Below are 20,651 nucleotides of genomic sequence, written 5' to 3'. Positions count from 1 at the left end.
CCTGCATTCATTTTCATTAAGAAAAGACTCAAGTGGGTCTTCTCCCCACCCCCTTTCTTGTTTGCAGCTCCTAAGGAAGGATAAACAGGAATAGGATCTAGAGTTATCACCCAGCCTTGATTATGAAACGCCTGAAAGCAAGCTGACATCAATTCCAGCAAAATGGTACTGAGCCAGCTACTTTGAAAAGCTTGTTGATCAAATAATCTTCCAAGGCAGACCAGGATTACAAAACCCAACATTCAACAACAACAACAAAAATCACTAGGGAGTATTTAAAAGGAAAATATTATGGGCACAAAAATTGTAGACCAAGAATAATTAAAAGAAAAACAAATGCGCCCGGCCACCACCAATGACCACCCTGACAGGGAACACAACAGAGTTCCGGACGGAGCGGGAGAAAAGTGTGGAGCAGAACTCAAATTCACATAAAAGGACCAGACTTAACGGTATGACAGAGACTGGAGGAACCCCCGAAACTGTGGCCCCCAGATGCTCTGTTAACCCAGAACTAAAACCATTCCCGAAGGCCACTCTTCGGACAAAGATTAGATAGTACTATAAAACAAAAAATAATACATGTGAGGAGTGTGCTTCTTAGTTCAATCAGATACACGAGACCAAATGGGTGGCACCTGTCCGGAGACAGGATGAGAAGGCAAGAGGGGACAGGAACTGGTTGAATGGACACAGGGAACCCAGGGTGGAAAGGGGAAGCGTGCTGTCACATTGTAGGGATTGCAACTAATATCACAAAATAATATGTGTATAAATGAAAAGAAAAGAAAAACAAACACCATGTCCGAATTATGAGAGGTATAAAAAGAAGGCTACATGTTTTAGCTTTGAGGATAATGTGAGAGGTAAAGCGGATTTTGTGAGAAAAAATACTCCTCTGAGAAAACTTGCAGACCTCCCTCCACCCACCAGAAGAATTCATTTGTTTACACATTTCTTAAGCATCTTTAATGTGCTAGACACTGTTCTAGGTGCAGGAGTAGAGAAGTGAAGAAAGCGAACTAAGCACAAGTCCCTTCCTTCAGGAAGCTCTCATTCTAGTGAGGGAAGACAGACAATATATATAAATAAGTAGAATATACAGGATGTCAGGTATATGCAACAGAAAAAAATAAAGCAAGGAAAGGAGATAGAGAGTAACAGGAGACGAAGTGAGTTATAATATTAAATAGGGTGATTAGAGAAGACCTCACAATAAGGTTTCATGTGAGCCAAGGAGTAGAAAAGGCAAATTCTTTGGGTTATCTGGAAGAAGAATGTTCTAAGCAGAGGAACTAGCAAGTGCAAAAGCCCAAGGTGGGAACATTCCTGGCCACATTCCAGGAATAACAAGGAAATCAATGTGGTTGGAACACATTGAGCACAAGACAGAGTAGTAGGAGATGGGGTAAAAGGATGGAAGAAGTAAATCATGCAGGAACTTACAGACCACTGAAAGGACCCTGGCCTTTCCTCTGAGATGAGAAGCCAATGGAGGGTTTTGAGCAGAAGGGTGATGATGATTTGACTTAACTTTAAAAAGAAGCATCCCGGTGACTATTTTGAGAATAACAATGTTCTTTCTTGTGCTACCTTTGAAACTTGTACATGCTTCTGCTGTTAAAATCAGACATTATGTTTTAATTTGTTGATCACCCTACTAGACCATGAGAGTTCCTTGAAGGGAAAAACTGACTTATTCATCTCCAGTGTCTTACATATAAGAGATGATCAATAAACATTTGTTAAACAAATAAATAGAATATTTTCACCAAAAATCTAGTGTAAGATAGTAAGATGATTTATCTTCTCATCTATTTAAAAAAAAAAAGTACTGATCACCAAGCATTAAAAAAAAAAAAAAAACTCATTGCCATCAAGTCGATTTAGACTCATAACAACCCTATAGGACAGAGTAGAACTGCCCCATACGGTTTCCAAGGATAGCCTAGTGAATTTGAACTGCAGACCTTTTGATTAGTAGCTGAACTCTTAACTATGCCACCAGGGTTTCCTCACAAAGCATTAGGTTAAGTAAATTTACTACGTTACTGAAAAAAGTGAAAGAGGTGTCATCATAATAATATATTTTAACTTTCAGACTTATAAAACTTTATAAAACATTTAAACTTTTAGACATTAATATTTATGGCTATGAAAAGCTGGTATGATTATATGCATAATTAAAAGTTCACTTTATGATATATCTCCAAATAAAATTCTCAGTTCTTAATAATTAATATTAATAAAAGTCTAGAACAGACTAATGCTTTTTCTCCTACCACTGAGAACAATTCACTTACAGATGTGGTCACGTTAAGATTAAAAATGCCTGATGGAGAATGTTTACTTGGTTTAACAAAGGGGATATAATACTTCTTGGTTTTCTCATCCACTCTGAAAAAAAAAATTAAGTTAGAACCAGCAATAATTATTTCTTAAAGCACAAAATCAGAAGACACATCACCAAGTGGCATGAAGTTTAATTAAAATTTAATGCCTATTCTCAAACGCACAATGCACACAAATCTGGTAAAAACATTCTGTCTTTTACCATTACCCTCATGCCTCCAACCCAGCCCCTGATTCTCACCAGATCAAACCAGTTGCCATCGAGTCAATTCCAGCTCAGGGCGACCCCATGTATGTCAGCATAGACTGCACTCCAGAGGGTTTTCAGTTACTGATTTTTTGGAAGTAGATCAATAGGGCTTTCTTCCCAGGCGCCTCTGAGTGAACTCAAACCTCCAACCTCTAGATTAGCAGCCAAGCGCGTTAACTATTTGCACGACCTAGGGACTGTGGTTAAAGCGCTTGGTTGCTAACTGAAAGGTCAGCAGTTCGAACCCACCATTGCTCCCTGGGAGAAAAATGTGGCAATCTGCTTCTGTAAGAATTATAGCCTTGGAAACCCTATGAGGCAGTTCTACTCTGTCCTATAGGGTCACTATGAGTCGGAATGCACTTGACAGCAATCGGTTTGGTTTGGAAGGGACTCCTCTTACCAAATAAATTACTTCCATTTCAGCAAAATGCCCAAAAGGAACTTCTTTGTACCACTAAATGCCCACAGCCACACTATGCAGCAGCAGAACCTCAAAAACAATTATCTTTTTAAAAGACCAGATTTACTGGCCTAAAGGAGACTAGAGAAACCCCAAGAGTATGGCCCCCAGACACCCTTTTAGCTCAGTAGTGAAGTTATCTCCGAGGTTCACCATTCAGCCTGGGAGTGGACAGCCCTGTAAAACCAAATGAGACTAACGAGGTACAGTAGTCCAGTGACAAGGGCCAGAAGGCAGAAGGGGACAAGGAAGCTGGTGATAGGGAACCCGAGGTTGAGTAAGGATATTGTTTATGTGTTGTGAGATTGTTAACCATTGTCACAGGGCAACATTTGTAGTAACTGTTAAATGAGAAACTATTTTGTTCTGTAAGGCTTCATCTTTAGTGAGAATAACAGCACAATTGGAAGAGCATAGTCAATGTCACTGAACTGTGCATATAGAAATTTTTGAAATGGTGTATCTTTGGCTATGTGTATTTTCACCAAAAAAAAAAAGGTTGAGAAGTTAGAGGGTTGACATGTTGTGGGGTTGCTAACAAATGTCATAAAACAATATGTGTACTACTGTTTCATGAGAAACTATTTGTTCTGTAAGCCTTCACCTGAAGTACAATAAAAAAAATAAAATAAAATAAAAACAACTATCTTTTTTATTATGATAACCTTCACATTAGTAGACAAAATAGCTGTAGATTCTCTTACCTTAAACAATACAGCCCTCATTTCTTGGGAGACTCAGATGAATTTTTTTTTAATCGAATGCTAATAATTTTCATCACATAAGCCAGAAAATCTTTTGAAACAGCAATCTGACATGAATTAATAGCTTCCAGAAGCCTGAGAGTAAGGTAATGCAGCTGAATTGACAAACACTTGTAGTTTGCAAATACACTTTAAGCAGCTTTTTTTTGGTCTTACTTTCCTAATTCATACCTGTAACTCTGAATTCCTGGGATAGTTCCCATTCCAGAACTAGTACCAGAAGCCACAGCAGAAAGATTGTGCGTAAGTGGGGGAATGGCCACGCCTGGATTCCTTGTGTGATCCACACTGCCATTGCTGCAGTCTCTGAGGCTTGTTGAAGGCACTATTTTGATGTGACTTGTCCCATTGTCATGGAGGCAGCTGACATTTGAAGCTCGAATGCCTTTTTCAACTTTTTCTCCATCAGTTTTTGGCCCTTTTATTTTAAATACTTTAGAATCCTTAATTTTGGGATCAGCATTGGTATCCTGACCATTAGTAAAAATGTTAATAAGGCTAATGATCTAAGGAGGATGAAAAATCCCCTTTTCTTATGAAGTACTTGTCAACTAGAGCAGAATTTCATAGATAACACCTTTTTGTACCCCTGTTTTATTGACTCTACCTATTGAATTAAAATCAGTCCAGGATTCTTGTGCAGACATTTATTGTGAAAACACAAAAAGAATAGAAATACAATTCATACTGACATTTTATATGTAAATAAATATATATATATATATTTTCCCCCTCCAGGGGGGGTGCAACATAAAAGAGTAATCAAGAATGCCCACTTTTGTTTTTATATATTTAGTCAGGGTATACAAAACTGAGAACCTTTTCTCTTTCTTCTTTTGGTTCAAATGGGAGTAGATGAGTGGTAGGTTTGAATTATACCTTATCAAGAACAGATCCTAGAAAACTTAGCAGGAAAAGTAAAGTTAAAATAAATTAAATATCCAAATCTCAATTTTAAAATGCTCCATATAAAAGTCTAAAAATTATATTTTTCTCTCATATTATTTAAGAAAAAAATGGTATGTGTATATTTGTGTCCGTGTGCGCGCGTACACATGCACATATATAGTTATCCTTAGATGAGTGTGATTTCCTGACAAATCCTATTGTATAGAGTCTGGTACATAGTAGGCACTCAATATGTTGTATGTTAAGATAAAAATATACTCAATTTCTAGCAAAGATACTTTTTTACAGCTAAGTTAAAGGTTAACAACTTGCTTACCACTCAAAAAACCAAGCCAAACTCTTTGCCCGTTGTCGATTCCAACGCATAGCAACCCTACAGGACAGAGTAGAACTGCCCCATAGGGTTTCCAAGGAGTGGCTGGTGAACTCAAACTGCCACCTTTTTGGTTAGCACCCTAGTTCTTTAACCACTGTGCCACCAGGGCCCCGAATTAGGTATATTAAATTAAAATCTAATATTCATTTAATACATGGACATTTACCTGCACCGTAAGTGTTTTTCGTTCTTCACCTAAGGAATCATCTTTTTCCTTTTCTTTCTTCCTGTTTTGGGATTTTTTAGATAAAGAAATACTTCTCGCATCTTTCTGTACTTTTAACTGTAGTTCCTGAGAAAACCTACATAAAATATATTTGTCAATAAAATTAAATTATAGGAGACAGATAAATCTAGAAAAATTTTATTTTCAAGATACTTATTTTTAAAAACTGAGTTTGTTAAACTAGTTTATATTATTTAAAATGAGAAAAATCATGGCCTAGATCAGCAGTTCTCAAAGGATGATCCCTGAGAAACTTTCAGGGGATTTATAAGGTCAAAGCTACTCTTATATTAATGTGAAGCTATTATTTGTCTTGTTCACCATGCTAACATTTGCACTGATGGTATGAAAGAAATAGTGGGTAAAATTTCTGGCACTTTACTACTAATCAGAGCAATATCATAACTATACTAGCTGTCATTCTTCTCAGTTTAAAAAAAAAAAAAGCCAGTTTCACTTAAGAATGTCCCTGATCCTGATGAGCAGTAAAAAAGTTGTAATCTTATTAAATCTAACCCCTTGAATATATGTCCTTTTCATATTCTGTGTGACAAAATGAGAAATATGCATAAAGCACTTCTACATACCAAAGTACAATGGTTGCCTTCAGAGAAGCACTTCTGTGATTGTTTGAGATACAAACAGAACTAGCCACTTCTTTCATGGGATGTTTTTACTTGACAGAAAGACTGGCAGAAAAATCATGGTTATTCAGACTTGGGATATTTGACAAACATTTTATTTAAAAAAGTGAACAAGGTAAGCCTGATACTTTAAGAAAAATAACTGACAATATTTGTGTCAATAATAAAATTCAAACTTGCATACAGAAACTAAAATTCTGTTGAACTTGTATCAATCACTGTGAGCTTAACAGCTTTCTCATACTTAAAGACTTTTCTAATGAGATAGAATATGACTTTTGATATTGTATAATGAAATACGCCAACATTTTAAAGATCTGCATAACAATATTTTCCAAATAATTAATGTATGATGTTACAAAACCATGCATGGGCAAAAGATCTATTCGAAGTTCAAGAAAGACGAACGAATTTTAACGTAACATAATACGAAAAGTTCATTGACATGATTTCAGATTCCACAATACATTTAGAAACTACCACTTGCAGAGTTTTGGTATAGTATCAATGAATAATACCAATGATTATCTGAAAATGTTATTAAAATACTCTTTTATTTTCCTACTACTATTTGTGCAAGGCCAGACTTTCTTCACATACTTCAACCAAAACAACATACCACGCGTGATTGAATGTAGAATCAGATATGAGAATCCAAGTATCTTTTATTAAACTATTAAAGAAATTTGCAAAAACATAAAGCTACTCTTTTCACTATTTTTTGTTTTGGAAAATATAATTAATTTTTCATTAAAAAATGATATTTGTATTAGTATCTCCCCTCCTGGGGAGAGCATTGTTGACTGACAGCCACAGCTGCCAGCCCTTTGAGTCCACTCCACATCAGACTTTGCTTCCCCCGGGCTGCTCCCAGTCAATGCCTGAGCAAGGTGAGAGTACTAGTGTTGGGCACATTCCTGCCTGGTGTGAGACTCTTCTAGTGCGGCTCTTCCAATGAGCAACATTTACTTAGGTGTTTCCCATTGACTGCCAATACTTTCTCAGAACTGCTCTATGGTCTGAGATTCTGACTATCCAATCCTTCCCTCTCACCCTCCTTTCACAAGTATCAGAACTGCACTGTGGTCTAAACACACTCTCTGTCTTCTTCTTTATCCTTCACAGGGTAAAGGATTTTACATCCAATCTCATCTTAACATTTGCTTCTTGGAAAACCCAAACTAACAAAACATGTAATGGGTGTATTGTTTTTTATTTTATTTTGTTGTTGAGAATCTACACAGCAAAACATACACCAATTCAACCATTTCTACATGTACAATTTAGTGAGATTGATTATATTCTTCAAGTTGTGCAGCTGCTCCCCCCCTCTTTTTGTGAGTTTTTCTTCCCTCATTAACATAAATTCACCGCTCCCCAGGGTTCCTATCTAATCTTTTGAGTTGCTGTTGTCAGTTTGATCCCATATAGATAGTTCCTAAAGGAGCATAATGCCCAAGACCATACATTTTTTACCAGTTAAGCTAAACTATTGTTTGGTTTTAAGAAGACTTCAGGCACTATTTTTGGTTTAAGGTTTAAAGATTATCTCAGGGCAATAGTTTCAGGGATTCATCCAGCCTCCAGGACTCCAGATAGTCTGGAGTCTGGAAGAATTTTAAATTTTGTCCTGCATTTTCCCCCTTTTGATCAGGATTCCTCTATAGAATCCTTGATCAAAATGTTCAGTAATGGTAGCCAGGCTCTATCCAGTTCTTCTTGTCTCATGGAAAAGGTGGAAGCTGTTCATAGAGGCAATTAGTACACATTCCATATTCCCCTCCTATTCCTGACTCTCTTTCTTCCTCTGTTGCTCCAGGTGAATAGAGACCAATTATACTATTGCCAACTTTAAATGAATAATAAGTAAATATTTTTTTAATTTCTGTTTTGATTTATAATATGGTAAATGTTGATACATATAACACTCATAAAGAAAAGCTCTTGGAGGTCCTCAATAATTTTTTTTCTTTTTTCTCAACCAGTTTATTGAGATATAATTTACCAATAATAAAATTCACCTATTTTAATTACAATTCAATGAATTTTAGTATATTACAGAGTTGTACAGCCATCACCATAATCTAATTTTATAACATTTCCATTATCCTAGAAAGAAGCCTTACGTCCATTTACAATCACTCTTCATTCTCACTCCGAATTCTAGGTAACCGCTAGTCTACTTTCTGTCTCTATATATTTGCCTTTTTCTGACATTTTATAGACGGAATAATAGAAATATGTGTCCTTTGGTGTCTGGCTTCTTTCTCTGAGCATAATGTTTTTGAGATTCATCCATGTTGTAGCATGTACCAGTACTTTATTCCTTTTTATTGCTGACTAGTCTTCTATTGTATAGATATATCACTTTTCTGTCGTTAGTATACATGTTGTTTTATGACATGGTCCTCAATAATTTTTAAGAGTTTCTCAAAATAAAAAAGTTTGAGAACCACTGGCCTTGATGTACATGATTATATTTAAAATCAAGGAATCAAATAAATTAAAAAGAGGGAACAATTCAGTGTTGTACCCAGCGTATTATTGGTACTCCATAAATGTTATTAATAATGACAATCAACAATAATTTGGAATAAATTTACTAGTTAATGTATCTAATTATAATCTTTTAAAAGCCTCTTAAAATAATTCAATTTTACTATCCCTAGAAAAGGTTTCACATTTTATGTATCAAAAATTCTTGCCTGAAACATTTGACTATTATTATAACCATCCCAGCATGTCCTTCAGCTTTAATCTAGTTAGAGGTTTTGTACTTAGTGATACATTTATATAGCAGACTTCTATCTTAATGTTAAGGCCTGGCTCCAGAGCTTGTTGCCATAATCCTATGCTAACTTTTTTTAAAAGCAGCTTTAAATGGTACAGTATGTGACCATCAGTACACAAATATCAATGGTCTACAATACAGTGGAAAAATCTTCTCAGTTACACCAGTGGACACTGAAAAGAACTTCAAATGAAGTCACAACTGAAAACAGAATATGTTTTTGAGATCAAGAGCAAAAATTTAAGAAACAGATAACTGTACATTCAAATCCTCTGGCACAGTAATTTATAACAGAGAGATCCTTTCTACAACATTCGTTGGTGTCTACAAGATCCATTTTATTTACCAAGTATATTTATTTGAGGGGATCTCAAATGAGGCCTTTTTTAGGAAAGAAAATAAAATGTCAACCAATGGAGTATTCTGAATTACTCCTGAAAATCCCTGATTGAGACCAGCCTGGTGAGGAATAATAAGTAGATCTTTTAGTATCTAGCACTAATCCAAACTTTCAGAGAAGTGTTTTTCTTTCTTTCTTTTTTTGTGGTAAAATATATGCAACATAAAATTGCCATTTTAGCCATTCTCAAGCGTACGCTCCAGTGACACTAATCACACATACAATGTTGTGCGACCATAACCACTGTTTGTTTCCAACGCTTTCATCACTCCAAACAGAAACTCTGTTCCCATTATGCAATAACTCCCTTTCCTCCCTTCCCCCAGCACACAGCAACCACTAATCTACTTTCTGTCTCTGTGCGTTTGTCTATTCTAGATATTTCATATAAATTGGATCATACAATATTTGTCCACTTGTGTCTGGCCAATTTTACTCAGCATAACATTTTCAAGGTTCACCCATGTCACGGCATGTATTAGAATTTCATTCCTTTAGTGAAACGTTTCTTGAATAGAGCTAATAAGCACAAATTGTGAATTTGTTTATTGATAGAAATACTGCAAGAACACAGGTGTAAGGTGTAGAACACAACCAAATACTCCGGGAAGGCCTAGGAGAAACATCCAAGCCTGTGCAGGAATATTTTTCAGGAGAGTAGGACAAAAAGGAGAACCTTCCTCAAACAAATCCTAGGGGCTTCAGAACTATTATTATGATTGTACTCTTCAGGTACCTAATTGTTTTGGCCTGTTTGTGTTCCCATGGGGGTAAGGGCCAAAGAGCAGGCCCCAGTCTTGTCAGTCTCAGTGAGTTTAAGGTGCAGGAGGAATGAGCCCCAAGGTGGAGAGCCCAGGTGCCAGAGGAGTTCCAATGCTGACAATTTCTTTGATCAGAGATTTACTTTAAACCCTTAGAAATAAGCAGTACACAGAGAAAGCTACCTCTTTAGGTTTTAACTGCCAGCCCTGGGTGACTGGAGGGGAAGGAAGAGAACAATGCCCAAGTGCACCTGCTTTTAATTGCCCATCCTAGCAAAGCTTTTGTGCAGCCTTGATAATAAGCTGCTCACGCCAGTGACCAGGGCTAGTGCTGCCTATTTATGTAGTGAAGGGGCAGGCAAGACTGTCCCAAGGAGAGAAGCAAAAGCATAATTTAAAAGCTTTCTCCAATTTTTCTTCTCACTGCTGCCTCTAGCCTCCCTCAACCCCAGGCTGTGACTACTCTCTAAACGCATATACATAGGGCCGTCCACAATAGCCTTCAGTCTCCCCATATGTTAAGAACAATGGTGCTATATATAAGTCAGTGATGAATTACAACTGTATTATTTTGATGTTAAAATCAGCATTAATTCTAATTCCACAAATCATATAAGGTAAAAGTAATCTAAAAAAGCAAACTTCTTTGCCTGAGACAGCAGGATAAATATTGAGCACCTACTATTGTCAGACACCTGTTCTAGATGCCAATACATTGATAAAAGCTAGAAACACTTGATACAGCTTTAAATTACATTAACCACTGTCACAGTACTACTGTAGCAGACAGGGGTTTCATTTCCATGGTTCAGATATGATGAGGTTATTTTCTTTCAAATTGTTGACCATTCCTGACCTTCCACTGCAGAGATTAGCCCTATAAAATTATTTTTGTGTTTGTGTTTTTATTTTGGCTATTTTGTTTTATCAGTTTTAAGATGTGTCTCATTTTTGGTACTAATTTGCAACTGAAATACATTTTAAAAGGATAAGATATTTCTTTAAGTTGTGCTTCTTAAGTACCTCAAGAGAAGGGTACTCAAGAACTCCTTTTCTGATATAGAACAAAATTCTAACACAAAAAAAGACCAGATTTACTGGCTTGACAGAGACTGGAGAAACCCCAAGAATATAGCCCCCAGACACCCTTTTAGCTCAGTGGTGAAGTCACTCCCGAGGTTCACCATTCAGCCGGGGATTGGACAGCCCTATAAAACAAAACGGGACTAATGAGGCACAGCAGTCCAGGAACAAGGACTAGAAGGCAGGAGAGAAGAGGAAAGCTGGTGATAGGGAACCCAAGGTTGAGAAAGGGCAGTATTAACATGTCTTGGGGTTGTTAACTATTGTCATATGTGTACTAACTGTTTAATGAGAAACTATTCTGTTCTGTAAACCTTCATTTAAAGCATAAAAAAAGAAAGAATTATCCATGTGAGATCAAATTGACAACAGCAACTCAAAAGGCTTGATGGGAAGCCTAGGGGGCAGTGAGTTGAAGATAATGGCAATGGAATAATTTGGAAAAGGATAGTGAGAATAGCAGCACAACTGGACAAACATAATCGATGTCACTGAACTGTCATGCAGAAATTTTTGAAATGGTGTATCTTTGGCTATGTATATTTTCACCAAAAAAGAAAAAGGTCCTCCAAGGTTGAGAAGGGACAGTGTTGACATGTCGTGGGGTGGTTAACCAACGTATAAAACAATATGCGTACTGACTGTGTAATGGGAAACTATTTGTTCTGTAAACCTTTACATAAAGTACAATAAAAAAATGAAAAAAAAAAAAAAGAATTCCTTTTCCTTTAAAAGGGAGCCTTTAAAAGAGTTACTTTTATTTGAAAAACACTGAACTAAAGGGCTAGTGGGTAGACTCAAGAGCCTATTTTTCTAAGGTTCTGAGGCGTCTCCTGGGAAATAACTTCCAAGAAGAGAGATTCTCAGCAAACAAGAGAAAATAACCTAAAGTTAGAGGGAAAAGGTAGTCTGGATATAACACAATGTCTTTCACCTAGTGTATTCCAGTTTCTGGCCTTGATTTTATGCCTATGTCTTAGGTGAAGGGGCATCTATAGGAAAACAGCAAAAAACTGAAGAAGCCTTTTAAATTTCCTCAAGACATTGAAAATGCAAGCTGTCAGATGCGCTGATGCCAGCAGCTGGAGCAACACAAGAGACTATGCCAGCAGCTCTGGCACCCAAAGGTTTGGCACATCAAGGTCTCCAGCATATCAGCAGTGTCAGCTGTATCATACGACTTAACATGGTATGAGTTTGTCAGCAACAGAAGAGGGCACCTTTATATCAGCACCCAAGATGATGGCATTACACGGCTGGTAGCCATATAGAAATCAGTGAACCTGAGTGGTAGATGTCACCATAGGGAGACAGAAAGAAAAGCATGAAGTGACTGCTTCATGAAAACCAACAGCATTAATTTAGTGAATATAGGGGACCACCCCTAGGACTTGCGTTATTGCTAAGGATGAATGAGGGTAGGATGGTAAACATTTGAAATCCTGCAAAGGAAGAGGGGAACAGAAATAAGAGAAATACTGTTTCTTACTGTCATAGCAACCTTACTTTAAGTTGGTGTGGTCTGGAAAATGTGAGTCAGTACCATACCTCTCAGCAAATCCATCCATATGAAAGAAATCATGGTGCAGGAGCTCGGCACAGAAGGGCCTTTTGTCTGGGTCAATATGTAAGCATTTCTGAAAGAACAAGGAATACATACAGTTCATATCAAAGAAAAACTGCCTACAGTTTTTAGAAAATTCCACTTTATATTTAATGAATTTTAAACTTCTATAATCAACTACAAAGAATAAAGCACACACAATAAAATATTATTAAAAAAAGAAGAAAAAGAATAAAGCACAGATTTAGATGATGACTATAAATGACTACTAACATCACAAAAAGAAAAACCATCAGACATTCAGCACATCTAGACTGAAATATATAAACTTCCTATGAAGTAGTCTTGCCAAAAAATCAAAGCTGATTCTGATGAAGCTCTAGCTCATCAATGAGTTTGTAAGAAATGTATGACACAGAGGAACACATTAAACTACTACTGTGTGGGAAATTCTAAGGGACAAACAACCTAGTTTCTTCAACAAATAAATTGCAAGATTTAAACAAAAAAGAAAGAGATGCAGAGATTATAAATGAAAAGGGTCTTAAGAGGCATATCGACCAATTGCAAATATAGACCTCATTTGGATCCCAATTCAAACTATAAAAAGAAATTGAGACAATCAATGAAACTTTGAAAATTGATTAGATGTTTTATGATATTAAGGGATTACTGTGAATTTTAAAAACCTAAAATCCTTGCAGAATGAAGGGAAAGGACCTACTCTGATTATTACTGTGCTAGATGCTTTACAGAGATTATTTTATTTTAATGTAAGGTCTTGTTCTGATTCTTTGGAAACTCTCAATACCAGTTAAAATAGAAGGGACTCAATAAATAGCTTTAGGTGAATTAAAAAATTTTATGAATAATTGAAGCATTTATAAGTGAAACGATACAATGTCTGAGGTTTGCTTCAAAATGCTCCTCCCCAAAAAGCTGGGGGAGGCGGGAGGGTGTGGATAGACGAAACAAGTTTGGCAAAAGGTTGATAAAAGTTGAGATGATAAGTACATGAAGATTCATTATACTATTACTGTTTCTACTTTCTTTTCCATGTTTCAAATTTCCCACAATAAAATGCATAAAAACTTGTATGATTCTACTCTAAGGGATACAAGTCAGACAATAGTTTTATCATTATTCCCTTTACACTTTTTTACAGACAGATCATAAAGCTTTAATCATAACAGAAAAATATTTGTATCTGCTATAAGATTATGTAGAAAAATAGAAATGCATTATTTTAATAATGTGCCCTACACTTTAGTATTTTCCTAACCACCCTTCATTTTATTCTTTCTGATTTTCTTCTCCTTTCATTTACACATGGTTTGGATTTTAAATGTTAAACATTAAAAAAATATACTTATGAGGATGCTTTCATGCTAAAACCATACTAGATGACACTAAATGTATTCTTAATGAGTTTTAAAACAAGTAAAAATTTCAGGCCTTTGTCTCTAAGTTTCCCCCCTCCCAAAAAAATTATTTAAACTCTTTCTTAATGTACAAAAATTAAAATTTTCACAGGAAATTGCTGGCCTTAACGATCAACTAAACAAGAAAAAAGAAGGGAAAACCAAGTCTCCATAATGTAAATCCCCTTTCAGAAAGTAAAAATGAAAAGTATGATTACCTTTGCTAAATCTATCACTACTTCAGAGAGTTTGGGGTAGCGTCTTTCAAGAGGTTCAGTTTCCTTGATTTCAGGCAACATTACTCCAGCAAATGCAGGATTTTTATAAAATAGCTCCTGATGTCTTGGAATTAAACTACCTGAAGGTGAAAACAGGGCACGTCTCTGTCATTATACAACATGATAGAAAAGGAAAAGAGACAGGTGGTGGGGAATTGAGGAAATAGTGGAACAGTATGCTTATGGAGTTTGGGGCTCTCTCGACATGTAAAATCAAACAAAGATAGTGTTTTTATTGTGAAGGCATGTAGACATAAGTCAATTCAAAGAAATTAACATTCCTATCTCAACATGGAGCCCTGGTGGCACAGTTGCTAAGAGCTTGGCTGCTAACCAAAAGGTTGGCAGTTCAAATCCACCAGCCACTCCTTGGAAACCCTATGGGGGTTCTACTCTGTCCTATAGGGTCGCTATGAGTCAGAATAGACTCGATGGCCACGGGTTTTTTGGTTATCTCAACATACTCATTTGGAAAAGTTCACCAAACCAAAAACCTATTGCCATTGAGTCAATTCCAGAAGCAGCCTGCCCTGTTTTTCTCCTGTGGAGCAGCTGGTGGGTTCAAACCCCCAACATTTTGTTTAGCAGCCGAGCACTTAACCACTGCTCCACGAGGGCTCCTTTTGGAAAAGTTCACATGCCACTATAAAACAGAATTGAAGAAGTGAGAGGAGTATAGGAAAATGACAGACATAAGTACCTATACTTCATTCCTAACAATAAAACATAAAGTGCTGGCTAAAACAATGAAAATGTTAGTAGTCATATGGTTAGGATTCAATCTAGATAAGTCAGTTGCATGTAGGAATTTAATTTTTGGTTAACTGACTTTGTACCTCTGTCAAAGGTCAGATTTGAATACTTTATCTTTATTCCCCACTGTAATACCTAATTTGGTATAAAGTATATACGAAAATTCTACTGTAAGAAACCATTGCATTTGTTTATTGAATTTCTAACCTGGAAACTTAAAATAAAATACTTACAATACTTATTTAAATTATTCCCAAATGTTTTCAGATTATTTCCATCTTCCAAGATCTATCTTCCAATGTGAAGTTGATATTTGAACAAACATAAATAAACTTTGATAGTTTAGCTTTGAAATTTTGTCCAAAGCACGAACAACAAAATCAAATATGAGGCAAGATTAAACTACCTTGGAAGTCCCTATCTATCTTATGTCTTGAAGGTAAGGATGAGGGCAATAGTCATATTACACCAAATGCTTGTTGACTCAAAGATAATAAATGATCATTTACATTATCTACATATGATTTACCCATTGTTAAAGTGTGGATATATGTACAATCTCTACTCTTTTATCTTGTGGGGGAGGGTTTCGAGCATGATTTAGACCATGTGTCAGATAGACCAAAGCCAGACTGAGAAAATATGTATACAATGTTGAGATTTTCCTATTTGCTCCCTGCCCCCACTTAAAACATATATAATCTTTAATATAGCAACAGTTTCTAAAATCAACACACACATATATAAAACAAACAACAAAAACACAGGGAAAAACCTTTAAAATTTAAAATGCTGGTGTATAATCTTACCCAAACACGTCATAATATGATATAGCTGATCAATGTCAGAATCTCCAGGAAATAGGGGTTCCCCTGTAAGCATTTCAGTTACCAGACAACCAATGGCCCACACATCAATAGCCCTGAAAGAAAAACAACATAGTGTAAACTATCTTTGGCATCATAATATGTTTACTTAATGAAAATCACTGTGACTAAATCTGTTTTATGGGTAGTTTAAGTACTATGTCTTAAATTACCCATAAAAATACATTTCACTATAAACTAATGGACTAAATCTCATTTTTACATAAGTTAAATTTCCAGAAACTTCAATCATATGACACAAGAGGGAAAGGTATCTGAATAGCCAAAATAGTTATCATGTATACTTTATTCTAGAAATAATCCTCTTAAGCTTTCATTCAGGGCCTATTCATTCTTTGTTTACACATAATTCTTAACAAGTTTGATCAGTCTAGCTCATGGTATGCTGAAAAAAGTATACCAGAAAAAGGAGGTGGTTGTTGGTGATAAACACAACAGCAAGGAAACCTAAAAACTATTAGGAAAACTGCCTTAAAAATCAGTTACAAGAACTCAAAGAATATGCTAGAGTCATTTAGCATAAGGACAAATACTTTGAAATTTCTTAAATGCATTGCTGAATTCTAAAATGTTACCAAAAGTACAGCATGGTAGTGAAATCAGAACCCAGAGTAATCAAGAAAATATTAAATAATGTTTAGTGTACTCTGAAAATAGAGAAATCGTAGAAAATATTTTAGAAACATTTCTAGCAAAAGCACTAAAAGTTGTAAGCCTTTCTGAAGAATCCACTTACATAGACGTAATGGTTTTTAAAAACCATTATTAAAAACAATTATTCAAATTATTTAAAACAACTTATGTTTTAAAAACAACTTTTTAATTCCATTTCTACCACCCCCCTTGCCAATTTCAACTCACCTCATTTCAACAATGTCAGACTTACTGAATCAATGTTAACCTCTCTTTATAAGTGATAAATATATATATATCTCCAACCCACTGTAAAAAGCTGATCACTTTGATTTTCCCATCTTTAAAATAAATATACCCACTCCGATTTGTTTCACAAAAGTGTTTAAAGGGGAAGCACCAAAATAATTATAAATCACTTTATAAATTATAAAATTATAATTTATAATTACAAATCAACTCAAGCCTTCCTTTCAGTATTAGAGGAATCATTTATTATATTAGAAACACATTTCATGTTATCAAGAAAAGGGAGTTAACCCACTCCCCCGTTACTGATCTCTTACTTGCCATACTTGACATCACCAACCAATAGTTCTGGAGCTCTGTACCATCGGGTTGCCACATAATCCGTATAAACCTCCCCAGGAGCTGCCAGTGTCCGGGCAAATCCAAAATCACATAACTTGACAACACCAGACTGGGAAACTAATATATTCTCTGGCTTTATATCTCTGTGGATGACCTAAGACAAAAAGCAGAGTGTAATATATGTTGGCACATCAAATTATGCAAAAATAATTATTTTTTGAGTGTCCGCCATGTACAGGGCACTGTTTTTGTTCCTATAAAGAATACTAATAGAAAGCACATAAAGTTATTCCTGGCTGTAAAGAGCATGAGACTTACCTGGCAAGAAAAAACATTTATGCTTGAAATTTTATTTAAACAATTGAAGATATCGAATGAAAGACCATATATTATTAATCACCGATTAATTGTTCAGTTAATGACTGAGATCAAGGTTGAGGGAGAAAAGCTATCACTGAAGACCAGAGATGGTCAAGGAAAAATTTTTATAAAAGGAGTGGGCTCTAAGACAGGTATGGGTTTTAATACTTGGTATGAACTGGATAAATATAGGAACGAAAGGGCAATCCACGTGAGTGTAACCAGGAGACCGAAAGAGTGAAGATGGGAATAGATCAGAAGTTTGTGGGGAAATTTTTTTTCTTGAGTGGAAATTGTGTACTAGGAAAAAGGAGCAGCCTCAACTGCCAGCCTGGGAAGTCTGAGCTTATGTCAAGGCCACGGGAACCCATGGAAGTGCATGATCAATGTCGTGTTTAAAGAAAATGTTGGCCATAAATAAGCTGAATCAGTGAGAGGTATGACTATGAGGTGATAAAGACCTAAAGTAGGATGGGCCTCAGAGAATAAAAAGGAAGAAAGGCAGCCTAGAAATGCATTAAATCAAGAATCAACAGAATTTAGGAAACAAGCTCAGGCATTTTATTTAAAAGGCCAAATGGTTAAGCACTTGGCTGCTAATCAAAAGGATGAAGGTTCAAGTCCAACCAGCAGCTTCATAGAAGAAAGACCTGGCAATCATCTTCCGTAACGAATGCGGCCAAGAAAACTCTATGGGATGTTTCTACTTTGTCACATGGTGTCACTGTGAGTTGGAATTGACTCGACGGCACCTAACAACAAAAATTTTATTTAAACTTGAGGATCTAAAAGAATGATGTTTTTATTATCAAAAATGGAAAAGTCTAGAAAAAGTTAGTTTTGATGAAAAAATTAGTTTAGTTTTAGCCATTTGGGCTGTGAGGTAGACTGCAGAGCACCTAAGTGGAAGCATTCATCAGGCAGCTAGAAATGTAAAGAGGGTAAAACAAGGTCAATGGTTAAGACTTCTGAAAGAGAGACTATGGAAAAAGAAAATAGGACACTGGGATAGACATAATATTAAAAATTCTGTAGATAGGCAAGGCAAATTATTAGGCCTAATTCTCTAATAGGAGCCCTGGTGGTAAAGTGGTGTAGCGCTTTGCTGTTAACTGTAAGGTCGGCAGTTCGAACCCACCAGCTGCTCCAAGGGAGTCTGCTTCCATAAAGATTTACCGCCTTGGAAATCTGATGGGGCAGTTCTACTGTGGACTACAGGGTCACTATAGTAGGAATGACTCAGTGGCAGTGGGTTTTAATTCTCTAACATAAGTAAACTGTATTCTGAAAATTTAAAAAAATATATTTCTTTTAAACCCTTTCAGGGCACAAAAAAAAACCAAATCCATTGCTGTCGAGTCGATTCCAACTCATAGCGACCCTATAGGACAGAGTAAAACTGCCCCATAGGGTTTCCAAGAAGTGGCTGGTAAATTAGAACTGCTGACTTTTGGTTAGCAGCTGAGCTCTTAACCGCAGAGCACTAGCATCCTAAGTTACCCTAGACATCAGTGGTAAGCATATAGGTCCCAGATCACCTGTGCTAAAGCAGAAAGAGCTGAACTGGGAGACCTGGGCTCTAGTCTTAGGTTTTCAGTATAGCCACTTCACCTTTCTGGGTCTGTCTTCTCATCCCCTAAATGAGGGGGTTGAAGCCCATGGTCACCCTAATCTAATACTCTCCGGCTTTAGGGTAACAGCTGTAGAACCTAAGCATAACCAAGATGATATGAGTACAATTTTTGTTAAAAGTTATTACTGCAAACAGACTGGAATGCCAGGGAAAATTTTATGAAAGGAGTAGGCTCTGAGATGGGTCTTTAACACTAGGTATGTGGTTAAGAGCTACAGCTGCTAACAAAAAGGTCGGCAGATCGAATACACCAGCCACTCCTTGGAAACCCTGCGGGGCAGTTCTACTCTGTCCCAAAGGGTCACTATGAGTTGGAATCGACTCGACGGCAACAGGTTTGGTTTTTTTGGTTTATGACCTAAATAAATTATTATACTTGGTAATTTCGGTAAAAAAGTTGTTTGCAGGTCTAAAATACCTCACAATGCCCTATACTATTTGGGTCTTACTTGAACTGACAACAACATTAAGTATGTTTTCAAATATATTCACTCAGCCTTGTTCACAAAAGGGTTAAAATGCTATTTTTAAAAAATCACCACCAAGTGTCTATATATATCTATACATGTATGTGTATATATATATATAGAGAGAGAGAGAGAGAGACATAAAGATACATACAAATGAACAATGTATTTAAAAACAAACGTTTTCATTTTCTTGAAGTCAAACATTTCATCTTTATGTGTATGTTTATGTGTATTAGGTGCGTAGGTAGCGCAAACAGTTTGTGCTTGGCTTCTAGCCAAAAAGTTGGTGGTTCAAATCAACCCAGTGGCACCATAGAAGAAAAGAAAGTCCTGGCAATCTGCTTCTGTAAAGATTACAGCCAAGAAAATCCTATGGAGCTCAGTTCTACTCTGTAACGCATGGGGAAACCATGAGTTGGAATCAACTCACCGGTAATGGGTTTGGTTTTATTTTTTGGTTCATATGTGTGTGTATATGTGTATGTATATATGTGTGTGAATGTGTGTGTATATACATATATGTGTGTTTATTTCTTCCCACACCAAAATTATCTGTCTACTTTAAGAATTTTGTTGTTATTGTGTGCTGTTGACTCAACTCCAACTCATAGCTACACTATATGACAGAGTAGAACTGCCCCATAGGGTTTCCTAGGCTGTAATCTTTACAGGAGCAGATGGCCAGGTCTTTTTTCCCACCCAGTGGCTGGTTGGTTCAAACCACTGACCTTTTTGGTTAGCAGCTGAGCACTTTAACCGTTGTGCTACCAGGGCTCCTTAATTTAAGAATAAAATAATTACCCAGAAAACAAGACCTTAGGATATATTTTTTAATAATAATGGTAATAATAGCTAACACTAAGCCTTAACAAAATCCAAAGCATCGAAATATTACAAAGCATCTTTTCTGACCATAAAGCCATAAAAGTGGAAATCAACAACACAAAAAGCAAGGAAAAAAAATCAAACACATGGAAACTGAACAACACCTTGCTCAAAAACTACTGGGCTATAGAAGAAATTAAGGGGGGAATAAAGAAAT

General features: G+C 36.2%; 1 protein-coding gene across 2 annotated transcripts in view; it reads right to left on the bottom strand.

Moving 5' to 3' along the window:
* The window catches only part of CDKL2 (cyclin dependent kinase like 2), a 59,210-nt gene that overhangs the window by 14,428 nt on the left and 24,131 nt on the right, over positions 1-20,651 (bottom strand). For both annotated transcript variants that reach the window (XM_004383140.1, XM_004383139.2), the window contains exons 4-10: positions 17,122-17,300; positions 15,845-15,957; positions 14,223-14,362; positions 12,568-12,656; positions 5,281-5,416; positions 4,001-4,299; positions 2,304-2,397 (exon numbers count right to left, since the gene is read on the bottom strand). In XM_004383140.1, coding sequence (XP_004383197.1) covers positions 2,304-2,397; positions 4,001-4,299; positions 5,281-5,416; positions 12,568-12,656; positions 14,223-14,362; positions 15,845-15,957; positions 17,122-17,300 — 1,050 coding nt within the window. The remainder of the gene's footprint in view (positions 1-2,303; positions 2,398-4,000; positions 4,300-5,280; positions 5,417-12,567; positions 12,657-14,222; positions 14,363-15,844; positions 15,958-17,121; positions 17,301-20,651) is intronic.

Source organism: Trichechus manatus, unplaced genomic scaffold (assembly GCF_000243295.1).
Source record: "Trichechus manatus latirostris isolate Lorelei unplaced genomic scaffold, TriManLat1.0 scaffold00105, whole genome shotgun sequence".
Lineage (NCBI taxonomy): Eukaryota > Metazoa > Chordata > Mammalia > Sirenia > Trichechidae > Trichechus > Trichechus manatus.
This window is presented reverse-complemented; position numbering and strand designations above follow the sequence as displayed.